Source organism: Zootoca vivipara, chromosome 2 (genome assembly GCF_965207765.1).
Source record: "Zootoca vivipara chromosome 2, rZooViv2.hap1.1, whole genome shotgun sequence".
Lineage (NCBI taxonomy): Eukaryota > Metazoa > Chordata > Lepidosauria > Squamata > Lacertidae > Zootoca > Zootoca vivipara.
The window spans coordinates 74,696,473-74,710,892 of NC_142584.1; the positions used below are offsets into that span (position 1 = coordinate 74,696,473).

The 14,420-nt window shown below is 41.1% G+C and overlaps 1 protein-coding gene across 1 annotated transcript in view; it reads left to right on the forward strand.

Moving 5' to 3' along the window:
• Positions 1-14,420, forward strand: part of SLC6A1 (solute carrier family 6 member 1) — a 78,441-nt gene that overhangs the window by 48,877 nt on the left and 15,144 nt on the right. The window contains exons 2-9 of the mRNA XM_035106213.3: positions 2,675-3,102; positions 4,161-4,292; positions 5,593-5,693; positions 10,164-10,273; positions 10,388-10,520; positions 11,647-11,781; positions 12,132-12,235; positions 13,650-13,774. Coding sequence (XP_034962104.1) covers positions 2,865-3,102; positions 4,161-4,292; positions 5,593-5,693; positions 10,164-10,273; positions 10,388-10,520; positions 11,647-11,781; positions 12,132-12,235; positions 13,650-13,774 — 1,078 coding nt within the window. The 5' untranslated portion in view covers positions 2,675-2,864. The remainder of the gene's footprint in view (positions 1-2,674; positions 3,103-4,160; positions 4,293-5,592; positions 5,694-10,163; positions 10,274-10,387; positions 10,521-11,646; positions 11,782-12,131; positions 12,236-13,649; positions 13,775-14,420) is intronic.

Consider the following 14,420-nt stretch of genomic DNA (forward strand, 5'->3'; position numbering starts at 1 on the left):
CTCATCAGTGACAGTGCAACAATTGTCCGTAGGCATTCACTGAGCTATTGTTTTAAACCAAAGCCTGTATTCATTATATGTTTAATATTAAATACTCATTTTATCTTCTAGCTCTTTCGAATAATGAAAGCTGAAATGCATGGGTTACATTCAATGCTGGTCAACTCAGAGTAGACCCATTGAAATTAATGGACAGAACTAACTTAAGTCTATTAAGTCCAATAGGTCTACTTTGAGTAGAGTTAGTTGGATACTATCCTATGGGTCTGCGTTCTATTTAAAAAACTGTTTCATTGCTATATAGGCAGCTACTGTGCAGTCCATTGTAAAATATAAATATTTACTGGTTTTTTGCATGGGAGTTATCTGAAATGGCAACAAAGTAAAATACCTTGGGAGGTGGTGGACTCTCCTTCGATGGAGGTTTCTAAGCAGACATTATGCTTTAGTTGAGATTCCTGCATTGTATGAGGTTGGACTAGATGACCCTTGGTCTCCCTTCCAACTCAGCGATTCTATGTTTCCATTAGTACACAGCGTGACAAAGGTATCATAAAAATAATGTGATCATTATAAACCACTAGCTGAAATGATCACAACATTTGTGATCATTTCAGCTTATGATTATGATGGTTCTCTCTGCCTTGGTTCATTTACCTGAAATGTGTACTACAAAAGCAATTAGTAATGCCATTAAACAATATTGTATTATCTTAACCATATACTTGTTAGCATGCATGTTGCCTGTTTGTTTTTCTCCAAAGAAATCCAGCAGCGATCAAGGGAACATGCAAGTTAAGGTACATAGTTAGACCTGAATCCTAAGAAGGTTTCCCTTTGTTTCTTATGCGGTTCAAGTAAGAATAGCATTATGATCAATTCGCAGAGCAAAATAATTGCTTGAGACACAACTGAATGGTGTCCTAGCGGCATGGGAGCAGCTTTCCAGTGAGTGGTTCCCACAACCCCACAAGGAGAACAGTCATAGTTCAGTGGCAAAGCACAAGCTCAGTCCTTGGCATCTTCAGGTAGGCCCAAGAAAGACTTGATTTAAATCCTATTGAGCCACTGCCATTCATAGTAGACAATACTGATCTAAATCAGTCAAAGTTCTGACTCAACATAAGACAGCTTCCTACGGTATGTTTAAATGCCTTAAACAGTCCATAAAGTGTAACGATTTGCTAACCCTTTAAAATCCAACCTTTGAGAAAAGGTTAAAGGTTTTATTGTTTATTTATTTGATCTATCAAGTACTTGTTTTATTTTTTGTTTATATGGTTAAACCACCTAATTCATAAGAAAGATATTGTGATGGTGGTGGTGGGTACTAAAAAAGTATAATAACCATTGATAAAAATCATAACCAGAACCAAATGACTAACAGTAAACAGATTTAATTATCTAAAAACATTTGAGAAACTAAAATGTTTTCAACAGATGACAAAACATCAGAATTGTAGGTGTCCATCTAATTTCAATAAGATCAGTGCCACTACGCTGAAACCCTTGAATCAAGTGGAAGATAAAGGAATGTGTGGCTTCTCTAGATGATCACAGTGATCTGGCTGGTGTATAAGGCAGTCTTTCAGGTAACCTCGGTCCTGTATACCTGAAGGAGCATCTCCACCCCCACCATTCAGCCCGGACACTGAGATCCAGCACCAAGGGCCTTCTGGCGGTTCCCTCATTACAAGAAGTGAGGTTACAGGGAATCAGACAGAGGGCCTTCTCAGTAGTGGCACTCAGTAGAACGCCCTCCCAGCAGATGTCAAGGCAATAAGCAACTATTTTACTTTTAGAAGGCAACTGAAGGTGGCCCTGTTTAGGGAAGTTTTTAATGTTTGATGCTGTACTGTTTTTACTATTCGGTTGGAAGCCGCCCAGAGTGGCTGGGGAAACCCAGCCAGATGGGCGGGGTATAAATAATAAATTATTATTATTATTATTTATTACCTGTTCCTTCAAACACAAATAATAATACCTTGAGCTTAGTCATTGCAGTTTCCAGTAATATGCTGATGTAGAGCTATTCCAGGGTGCAGCATTCAGCACCATCTGTAATTTCTGAACCAACCTCAAGGATAGGTCCATGTAGAGCACACAACAGTAGTCCCATCTGGAGGTTACTAAGGTCTGCAGCACTATGGCCAAACTCTCCCTCCCCAGAAACAGCCATAGCTGGATTACCAGCCAATGCTGGAAGGAAGCATTCCTGCACTGAGGATACGTCTACCTCCCAAGCTATGTACATGCTCCTTCAGGAAGGTAGCAATCACATCAAGAACAGGCAACTGGTCTATTTCCGAAACCTGGGAGCCCCTCACCCATAGGGCTTCTGCCTTTCATCTTCATTTTATGATTGTTACTTGCTCATGAGTTTTTGCTTCATAACTTTTTTTAAAAAAAACACCTGTGTAATTTTGAAAAACATTGTGTTTATCCATGCATCATTTGTTTTGTGAATTGTTGGGTGTTGACAAATGTCATGAGTTAAACTCCCACTCATTCCAAGAAGGACTCCTATATTTAGATAAAAAGTACACTTTCATGGCTGATTGTGATCAAGGGCACAATCTGAAAATACATTCAGGTTACGGAAAGGGTTTGAATTTAACTGTGATCATTTCTGTGTAAGGCCCAATTTAAAAAGTCTCCTGGTCTTGTTTTGCAGATCAATACGGACACCTATTACAAGATACCTGTTTGGATTTTAACACACTCAAGCATCACCTCCATTGTTATTTTAGCAACCCCATCAAGCTTTGATTGGGAAGTCAACAGCCGCAAAGCTGCTGTCCACGTGGACTGGTGCTGACATTTCTCGTCCAGCTGCGAGAGCCTCTCCATCTAAACCTAGAGACATGGCAACAAATGGAACAAAAGTAGCTGATGGACAAATCTCCACAGAACTCAGTGATGCCTCAATCACCAATGACAAGCCTAAGACACTGGTGGTCAAGGTGCAGAAGAAAAAAGGAGATCTTCCAGACAGAGACACCTGGAAGGGGAGATTTGACTTTCTTATGTCCTGTGTTGGCTATGCGATTGGCTTAGGAAATGTTTGGCGGTTTCCATACCTTTGTGGGAAAAATGGAGGAGGTACTTATTTCAGTTTATGTAATTAAGTGCTAAATATTTTTGATCAGAATCCACTACTTCCCGTTAATCTTACAAGACCAGCAGCAGAGAAGAGAAGGGAGAACAGGCTGAAATTCTTAATACAGGTCTTCAAACTGCATGATAATGCTTTTTGGAAGGGCATGCTAAACAGATTTTACTACTTGCACACTGCATTCCTTGGCCACGATCAGAGATCACTTCAGTGAAGGATGAAAATATACGTATTTTGAGTTCCCATATGGTTGTTTTGGAAGGCAGAAGAACACTTTCCTCATTATCCATTTGGAGGAGAGCAAAGAGGCTGACTGGGACCACTCTGCTTATCGTTTGCCTTGCCCCATTCAGAGTGTCACCATGATATACTGTTATACTTGGCAGCGGCCACAGCAGCTAGGTTTTAGCAAAAGGATATGCCTTCTTTACTATGAAAACACCTGCTTTTGCCTTTAACAGGAAAGCCATCTCTTCCGACTAAGTATGGCACCAAAAGGCTAGGTTCTGCAGCCAGGTCAAGGTTAGGTCAGGGTGCTCAGTAGCAAGAGTAGCTCATTCTTTGCTGTGACACAAAGCAAGACCCTCCTGGTGGTATTAACTGCTGGTAAAGACTGTCTGCTCCTATCAGAAACAATGAGGCAGAAACTCACGTGCAAGCATTCTTTGTAACATGTGACTCAAGCTCACACTGCAAAACAGCAAAGCGCATCCCTAACCATGCATACGATTAGGGCAATAGTATCAGAGGAGACCTAGAGCAACTAGTTCACAATTGTTAGAGCTAAGAGACCTGATCATAACAGTGTCTCACCTAGAAATCAGTGGTATTGAAAAGTGCTTAACTTTAGCCTGTCTTATAGATGTAAAGAAGCTTAGGCTCTAGCAATTCTCCTTGGAGACAGTTCTCTATAACTGGGTAGAAGGAGGCAAATAGTGTACATTTGCCTTCTGCTGCATTTAAAGGAAAAATGAATGTTGAATTCTTGCTTAATGATACATTTGTTGGTTTTCAGTATAATTGCTCATTTTTTCTTTCCTTTCAGGAGCATTCCTGATTCCGTATTTCCTTACTTTGATTTTTGCTGGAGTTCCCCTGTTTCTTTTGGAATGTTCACTTGGGCAATACACATCCATAGGAGGTCTTGGAGTTTGGAAGCTTGCTCCAATGTTCAAAGGTACAGTTGAGTTAAATACATTGCTATAAATACCATAGTAGGTGTTAACATTCAGGTCATTCTTTGATCAATTTAATACTCACCCACTTTTTCTAGACTAAGAATTCAAAGTTATTTAAGTATATTAAATGATGCTCCAAACCAATGAATATTTATTGCAAAAGAAATAATAAAATGATGTTTACATAACTCTGAAATTGCACTTTTACAACAAGTCAGTGTAAACTTTGTCTATATGAGAAAGATAGACAGAATAACCAGGTGTGGTGTTCACACAGCACCCCCGGTCGTTTCACAGACTATTGGCCCTGTGCCACCACTGCTCCGCTGCCACCAACCAGGATCCCCTGGTAAATCACTGAGTCTCAGTCAGGTTTTAAGTTAAACAAATAATCAAGAGTTTATTTCAAATAGCAACAAGCTTTTGATATTAGATATACTGTTACACGTTATCCTCTCAATCTCAACCCTGTCTTTATCTCACTCTAACTCCTCTACCTCACCCTCACCAACTTCCACACACCAACCCTCACAACCACCAACTCCCACTCCCAACTGCCAACTCTAAACTGCCAAACTGTTTCCTTGGGCTGTGTCTTAAAGCCCATAAGCTCCGCTCCGGCTTCCTATTGGTCAGCTTGTTAACCCTTTCCCCCCTCCTGCACAGTCTTATTTCCTCAGGAATGGGCAAATGCCACACCAGGTAGTCCTGGAATTTAATCCCAAGCATCTCCACCCTTTATCCTATTTTTCTTTCCATACGCATCTCTTGACTATGGCCAGTGTTACAATGTATTATCCTCAGTCTCGATTTCTCAGTATATTGTTTTCCAGCTGTAGGCTGGCTAAACATTCAGAACCCTTATTTCATTTGGCAACAGAACACTGCTTTCTAAAGATGAACTCTCTCTCCTTTGCCCAACAACCCTAATTTGCTTACTTGTAGTGCACATAGCCACACTTCTTGTGATATGTCTTCCTCCTTCCCATGGTTGCTCCCTGCCCATAGCAAAATGTTATCAGACTTTGTAGAAGCATAAACTGAAAGTGTAGTTTTATGTGCTGCTCTTCAACCCTCATTAAGAAGACTGGTACCTCAAACTGCAGTTCACGTGACCACTACTTTCTCAGAACTGTTTTCATCTTAGTATAAGTGCGCAAAAACACATAGCAATTTTGTCTTATTTAGGTTTAAATCCCTCCAAAATGAGTCCAAATGTACTTATTATTGTTATATTCTGAAACTCACCTGCTAAGAATATGAGTCCTGATATGCTCTGATATGCTTTTTCCCCTATAGGTGTGGGATTAGCTGCTGCTGTCCTGTCCTTCTGGCTTAATATTTACTACATTGTTATTATTTCCTGGGCCATATATTACTTATACAACTCTTTCACCACAGTAAGTGATCTTTCTTCTCATGTTTAAAAAACCCTCATTACAGCCTAGCTTGATTAGCTGATATAATAATATTAATAATAATATATCATTTTATTTATTTACATAGGGGAGTTTTGCCCCCCTGCTCACTCCTCTCATCAATCCCCCACGAACTACTTCACAAATTACTTTACTTGCTGAATTATCTACCTAATGAACAAATCATTTCAGCTTCTCCTTTCGGTTGCACACAGGTAAACCTCCCACATCATCATCCTCTAACACATTGTTGCTACTAACAATCCTTTTCGCTTTCAGACCAGTTATGAAGCCACCATCCCTCCCATTCTGAAGCCCCTTTAACCCCCATTCCCATGCCTCCTACACTCTTTTTTAAGCCGCTTTTGCACTCCCCCATTTTCATCTTCAATTTTTTCCCTCCTCCCTCCTTTCTTCAACTCCCCTTGCACTGCATTTCCATGCCTCTTCTTCTCTTCTATTCTGCAGCCCTCCTACATTTGCAGTTATATGTATATTTAAGATGAATAGACTCTTAACAGCAAGCCTGTCAGCTTGTTCCATTATAGAAGGTCCACTGAAGAATGTTATACAAATATAGGTGTTAGCTTGCTATTAAATATCTCTTCTAAATTACAGTTACTACATTGAATCTGGAATTTCATGTAGAAGACAGCACATGGTACCAGGAGTAACACAATATTTGAGGACTCCTTTGAGAAATGGAAGAGGGAGAGTAAAGCAGGGATGGAGAAATAAAATATTGAGAGGGCAAATGATGGTATTGACAAAAGTTTGAGTAGAGCTAGTGGAGGAAGATGGGGGGGATGACAAGTTTTGTGTACAGCAAGAAGAGAGCTGAGAAAGGGTTTGTTCTGCTGGCTTCTGTGTTGTGCCTTGGTAACTCACCTGCCTACATCATTGGTCCCTTGTCACCTGCAAGGGTAACCAGCTTGCCTTCTTCCCCCATCCCAGTCTTACAGCAGCAACAGGGAGAGAATGGAAAGGCATGTATACACACTAATTTGTCAGCATGACAAGAAACAAGTACAGATACAACATAAAAAGAAAACCTTCCCTGAGAATTATATGGTCCATGAATACAAGCCAATGTGAGTTGTCTTTCAGACAACATTCCTTTAACCATTCTAGCCAAATTTGCTCTGGCAGCTAAGACGTTTCACTCCAGTTATGTTAATGCATTGTAATGCTGTAAATTTTTATGGTGTAGACTTTCACACTGTAGACTTTTATAGGTTATGTTGTGTGATTTTAGAAGTACAGTATGCTTCACTTTTGCCATCTGTTGTTCATTGTGAAGGCCTTTGGTTATATACAATAAATTGAATGATTGATAGCTCCTAAGTTACTTCAGAAACTCACCTTTAAAAGGATTTATTTCTTACCATTATTGCCACATCCACTTCTTTCTATGAATCATGCTGCAATGACTGGAACCAGCTTAAGCTGTTTAATATATTTGTTTCTGATTGTAGTCTAAGTAGTTATTAAAATATACTTTGTATAATTCTGGCTAAATGACAGCTTCTTAAAAATATGTATATTTTCAGAAAGAAATAGGGTGATAGGCAGTTCTGTTTTTTCTAGAAAAAGAGGTGCCAGGACTCACCATGAACACCTCCCTCGTTTAGAATAGCAATGGCACCAACCTGAGAGGTGGCGGAACTGAGTTCCGGCAAGTTCCAGCTACAATTAAGCCCTGGTGATAAGGGGGGAAATGATTTAAATTGGATGAACTTGAAACTGGAGAACAACAGTTGTGTATGGACATAGATTAGGACCTAATAGCGTTACTAAGAAGTCATACTGGTTCCTTGACCACTGAAAGTTCCACCCATAGCATTTTGAGATTCTATTATTCCAACAGGTATTATAATGTTTTGGTCCATAAAACACATATTGGCAACATACTGTCATAATATATAACTTTAATTTTCAGAGGCAGCCAGAAGTTCATATACCAATGGCCTTCCTCTATTCCACAGGTCCATATATTTATTTTTAACTATTTCTTTACTGTCTCCAACCTTGAGGTGGAATACAACTATTTTAAAACTCTAGGGCATGTTCTCCTGTAACCAACCACACCACCCTGCCTACTGAATGATGGTGGCAAAGAAAGCTTACTTCTCCACTACCATCACATCTGCAAGTAGCCACCCAGCAGAGTTTTTTCAAGTGGTGAATGGTGTTTGCGTTTTTTTGTTTTTGTTTTGTTTTGTTTTTTCTTAATCTGGACAAACTTCTTGAAGAAGTGCAGCCGACCACCTGCCCCCTTGACTCTTGCACATCTTATCTTCTTAGAGCGAGCCATAGAAGGTTAATTAGGTGGGCTTAGGGAGAGATTAATACTTCACTGAAAGGAGGTATTTGAGGTTTCCCTCCTTAAAAAGACCTCCCTGCACCCAGGGACCATACCCTTGATATGCTTGAGAAGGTAGTGGTGGTCTAACTTCAGGCATGCTAGGAGGAAACCGATTCCTTGGATCCATTCCAATCTGGCCTCGGGCCTGACCATGGCACTATAACTGCCTCGGTTGCCCTAGTTGATTACATTTTTGGAGAGAAAGATAGAGGGTGTGTGACCCTGCTAATTCTCAATCTTTTAGCAGCTTTTGATACTGTTGGCCACAGTATCACTCTGGAGCCTCTCAGGGAGGTTGGGGGCACTGTACTTCAGTGGTTCCACTCCTAACTCCAGGGCCATTTCCAGAAAGTCATTATGAGAGGCTGCAATTTGGTGTCATGGAAGTTTTCTGTGGTTTCCCACAGGGTCCCACCTTGTCTTCCATGTTATTTAATGTCTACATGAAGTCTCTGGGAGTTGTCATGAGGAGATTTGGAGTGAAGTGTCCTTAATGTGTAGATGACACCCAGCACCCAGCATCTCTCTGTTCCAACTGAAACAGGGGAGACAGTTGATATGTTAAACCTGTGCTTGGAGATAGTGATGGGCTAGATGTGAGCCAATAAATTGAAGCTGAATTCAGAAAATACAGAGCTGTTATGCATCCTGAGTTCTCACATCCAGGAGCTAGATGGGTTGCACTTCCATGGAAGGAGCAGGTCCACAGTTTAAGGCTTCTGGATTCTGCTCGTCAATGGAGGCTCAACTGGCCTACGCGACTAGGAGTGCCTTTTTCCAGCTCTGGCTGGACAGAGATGATTTGGCTATGGTATTCCAGGTTCTGGTAATTTTCAAACTGGATTATTACAAGGAACTCTATATGCGACTTGGAAACTTCAATTGGTCCAAAAATGCAGCAACCAGATGGCTGGCTGGGGTTCCATTTATATTTCACACAACCCCTGTTTTAAAACAGCTGCATGGGTCCAGTACAGCCATACCCCAGCTGCATGGGCAGCAGGAATGGATGTGTCGGTCTTGTTCTGGTTAATTTGTCTTTTGCATGCGTTCACCAATACATGTATTCTATCCAGTATCTGTGTGCATTTCCCCCTGCACAGATTTAATATTTTTTACAATAAAAAGTGCCTCAAGTGCTGGTTTTTAAACATTTTCTCCCTCTTTCTTTTTTAAACAGATACTAGCTGTCTGCAGCAGCTAGAAAGCACAGCTGCTGCCATACCCATTGAAAATTTGGCCAGAATTGTCCCTGGGATTGACAGCACATGATTGATGGCTTCCTCCATGGGTTCATAGGGGCAGCCATACATTTTTTTATATATGAAGTCCCTGAAATGGATGACACATAATCACATCCTGTCAGCCCTAGGGGCTTTTCTGACCCCCATCTTCAATGCAAGAGGTGTGAGTTGTGCTTTCTAGTGGTTCCAGGTGGCTAGCAGGCTAGCACCTGCTATTATAAAGTGTGTTAAAGTCAGGACTCGGGCCACATCACACAAATTTGTTGTGATGCAGAATTCCTACAGAGACCTGCAATCTAGTTGTTTCAGGATGTGCTTGCCTAGGAATTCACAACCAACACATTCCTAATGGACACATAAAGTGGTAGAGCAAGGCCCAAAGTCTTTTCGGCAGCCTTCACCAGAGTAACATATGAAATGGGTCTGAGAGAAAATGCTAGTAGGAAAAGAAACACTCAACTCAAGTTAATTTTTTGTTTCAGTTTTTTAAAAGAAAAAGAAAGCATGTTTAGTTCACCCTAATTGTGAAGAGTAAATCAGAAATTCTGGGAAAAGATTAGATCCGTGCCACTCTTCATGTCCAATAATGTACTGTGTGTCTTCAGAAGCATGCATATATAATAATGAAAGTCAAGAACATTTAAGAGACAAAAGTTAAAACAGAATATAATTCTTGACAGGCATGAATCCTGCGGAAGCTTAATGTCCTCAAAAATTGAAAACAGCTTAGTTTTAACATTGGCTTTCATTTCTAAGCAAGCACGATATACTAGCTGCTAGCTCTTAAGATAACTTTAAAAACATTGATGTTTTTATTCTTCTCTCCCCATTCTTTTTAATTAGAATCTTCCATGGAGACACTGTAACAACCCTTGGAACACAGACCACTGTTTCTCAAATTATAGTATAGCAAATACCACCAACATGACAAGTGCTGTTTTGGAATTCTGGGAGTAAGTTGAGAAAAATCTTTTCCTCATCCCAATGAATATGTTCAGTTAATTTCTTACTAGATGTATAAGGTCAGCTAAGTTCAAGAAATTTATACATTTCCTCTTTGATTTTAGACGTAACATGCACCAAATGACAGATGGATTGGAAAAACCAGGCCAGATCCGTTGGCCATTAGCAATTACTCTAGCAATTGCCTGGGTTTTAGTGTATTTCTGCATCTGGAAGGGGGTAGGCTGGACAGGAAAGGTAAGAATATGTTCTAAAAGCCTGTGCATTGTAATCAGAGTCAGCATAGAATTCTAAAGCTTTGAAATAGACTAGTCTTGCTGATATATCCTTCCATGAGATATAAATATTAATGCCCTTTTTTAAACTCTTTGGATACCCCTGTAAATTACTAGAGGGATAGTGGTGCTAGTCTGTTGCAGCAAAAAACATAAAGACTCTTCCAACACCATAAATATTAACAAATTTTATTATGGCACAAACTTTCATAAACTTGGATAAAATATGCACGCTTTTAAGGTGCCATAAGATTTGGAAAAATTAGTAAAAATTATTTTTTTTAAAAAGAAAAGATTATTTGTTTTCTGCTGTGAATTATATTTCAAGTATATATATATATATTTAATTACTGTGCAAATTGAACTTTTAAGTTTTTTAAAGTAATACGCAAAAGTAAAGGAGCCCTGGACAGTTAAGTCCTGTCAAAGGTGACTATGGGGTTGCGGCGCTCATCTCACTTTAGGCCGAGGGAGCAGGCGTTTGTCCACAGACAGCTTTCCGGGTCATGTGGCCAGCATGACTAAACCGCTTCTGGCGCAATGGAACACCGTGACATAAGCCAGAGCACATGGAAACACTGTTTACCTTCCCTCCAACCTAGCAGTTTGAAAGCACACCAGTGCAAGTAGATAAATAGGTACTGCTGTGGTGGGAAAAGTGAGTAAGAGCAGACTTAACTATAAAAGGTGGAGGGCAGCAAGCCATACAAGAGAACCAAGCATGGGCATGTCTAGCAAGGAGGGGATTCTGTAGCCCTAATACGCAAAAGTAAAGTCCAGTCAAAGGCACCTCCTCTGTCCTCCATCCAGGCAAGCAGTACATACTGCAGCCAGGCAAAACACTCAAGGAGGGTGCAAAGCGGGGCTTACAAGACAAGTGTCTGGGATGGGTGTGTGGCCTAGGAAGAGTTATGAGGGCCCAGTTTGAAAGTCTGGAGGACAGCACTTGGTCCCTAGGCCTGAACCTCCCACCCCTAGTCTTAGATTCAGATGTGTACAGCATCGCCACATTTATTTCCCCTGTATTTCTTAAACCTCAGTGTTAAACTCATTGCTCCTAACGGTATGCACCCCATTCTTTGTTTCAGGTAGTGTACTTCTCTGCCACGTATCCATACGTCATGTTGATTATCTTGTTCTTCCGTGGAGTAACATTACCTGGAGCAAGAGAAGGCATTTTATTCTATGTAACTCCTAAGTTTGAGAAGCTCTCCGACTCTGAGGTAAACCTTCAGGCCTGGTAACCTAATAATCCTATGGGGAGGAGTTCAAGTGTTGCACTCTTCTGATCATTCTGTTGAAGCAAGTGTTTCTGTGTGCCAGATGAAATGAAACCCCCTCTGCTCCCCCTCGTGTGGTGCTCTGAGGTTTCTCCTGTCCCACCAGAGCAGATCTGGGAGAGGCATGGAAGAAGTCCTGTTGCACTAGCACTGATTGTACTGATTTCTGGGCCATTTGTAGTAGTATTGCTCATAGTGTCATTACACATTCATTGTTTATTATCACCTGCTTGTAACTATATATAAACTACCAGTCATAGCCATGTGGACCTGTCTTTGTCCTTTATGACTAGGTATGGCTGGATGCTGCCACACAGATCTTTTTCTCCTATGGTCTGGGTCTTGGCTCATTGATAGCTCTTGGAAGTTACAACCCTTTCAACAACAATGTTTACAGGTAAAGCAGTTACCATTCTTTAGTAGCCTAGATTCCAAGATACTGCAAATAGGGAGTATTTGATACAATTCACAGGGCACAAACATAATTCCCCAGAAGCTATAAGGGAATGACTCTCTCCTACTGCACACAGAGCACATGGTGTTTCTAGATTCCTCCCATACTGGAGGAGCAGCTGTTTTGTTCAATGAGAGAGCCTCATGAGATGCAAAGTGGGCAACAGCATTCCTTCTTATACTTCATTTGGATGTTTTGGTCCCTATCTGTTTTGGCAGCAAAATGGAGCCACTCAAAAGTATTAGTCGTGGTTTCTACATTAAAAGAAAAGGTTTTCAGCAAGGACCTACATTCAATGGCTTCCACCAAGGCCTATGCTTCATTTGGGGTTAGGGAGGAATATGAAGAAATATCTTATTGAGACCCTAAATTGATCTGCTTCCAACTCTCAGCATTTATATGAGAGGATGACTAAACTATGTAGCAATAAAGCAATTCAGATGGATCTGGCAACGTTTAGCATTATATAGCATAGCAGGGAGAGATTTCAGGTGAATAAGATAGAATTAAAGTATCTCTTTTCCTCCCCCCCCCCTGACATCTTCCCTTCTTTCTGTGAGTCCTGAACTGCCCTAAAAGAATTGCTCAAACTCTGAACAGGAGCACTTTTGTTAGGTAGCCCTACGTTAATGTCAGAATCAGGCCCGGCCCTATGTGCAGGCTGGGTGGCGCAGGGCACCATGGCGCCGGCCCACCAGGAGGGCGGCGCGAGCTGCGCCCACCCGCTGGCCGACCAGTCCGCCACGCAGCTGCGCCTGCCCGCCCACCTGCCGCGCAGCTGCGCCTGCCCGCCCACCTGCCGCGCAGCAGCGCCTGTTGTACCCACGCTGCGCGCGGCGCCCACCTGCCCACCGCGCTGGGAAACGGGGTGGGAGGGCGCCGGAACGGGGCGGGAGGGCGCTGAAGGGATCCGGTGGGCGCCGGAGGATCCGGCACACCATGGCGCCGGGAGCGCTTAAGACGGCGCTGGTCAGAATATCAAACTTCCCCTCTTTGCAGGCTCTTGGGAACTGGGATGTCTAGGGCAGTAAGGCTACCTTTACATGTCCCAATATTCCTGAGCAAAATTCATTCAGCCACCCCATATCAATCAGTGTAATGTGAATTAGTACTTTCCCCTGCAAAACAGACACAGTCCTTAATAAGAGACAGACCCAACGAAAGGCTTCTCTGTCAAATGAAGAAAATTAGCTAGAGTACACTGATAATTTTTGTATTTAAAAAGTTAATCCTACACATACAGAGTTATAATCCAGAATCATAAATCTTAAATTTGCCCTGTCAACAGGAATGTTGCTTGAAATCCTGACTTTGGACAGTATTACTACCCTCTTCTCTCTCTGTCTCTCTTTTTCAGGGATTCCATCATAGTGTGCTGCATAAATTCTTGCACAAGCATGTTTGCTGGTTTTGTTATCTTCTCCATTGTTGGATTCATGGCTCATGTCACCAAACGTCCTATTGAAGAAGTTGCAAAATCAGGTGTGCAACATTTGAACAGTTTGCAGTGTCTTATTGTTTCAGAAGATGGCAGGGAAGACAAGTTACACTATAATTGGGGAATCTGCACTTGAGAGAACACCCCCAAAAGTTGATTAGTCCTAATGGTTGTCTAGGAAAATAGAGCGGCATTCACTTGCATAAACGAGGCACTGGTAGCCATTACCCCCAAAGTAATCTGAGAACTGTCTGCAAGCCTAGTGACCAACACACTTCACACCAAGGGTTCAAGAATCAATGTTGACATCCAAAAACAAGTAACTGCCACCAAAGCTACTTGTCGGAAATACAACATAGCAGCTTCATATGTTTATACAAGATAACTTCATAATGCTTTAAGAGTGCAAAAGCTATTGTGTATAAAGAAAAATATATCGTAATTGTTTTCCACAAAAATATAATTGTTTCTATATCTGTATATATAGAGAGAAATATATTCATGTGCATATTTAAACCTACACCTTCTAAGCTCCATTTTGTATCTGTCTCACTTTTTCAGCTTTGTTATTATACAGTAATATGAAATGAGATATTAATAGTAAAATGACTAAATTAGTTTATAATTAATAAATTGAGCTGCTAGATATTGCATTAATGGTAAGTGACAATAAATATATTTCCCCCATTA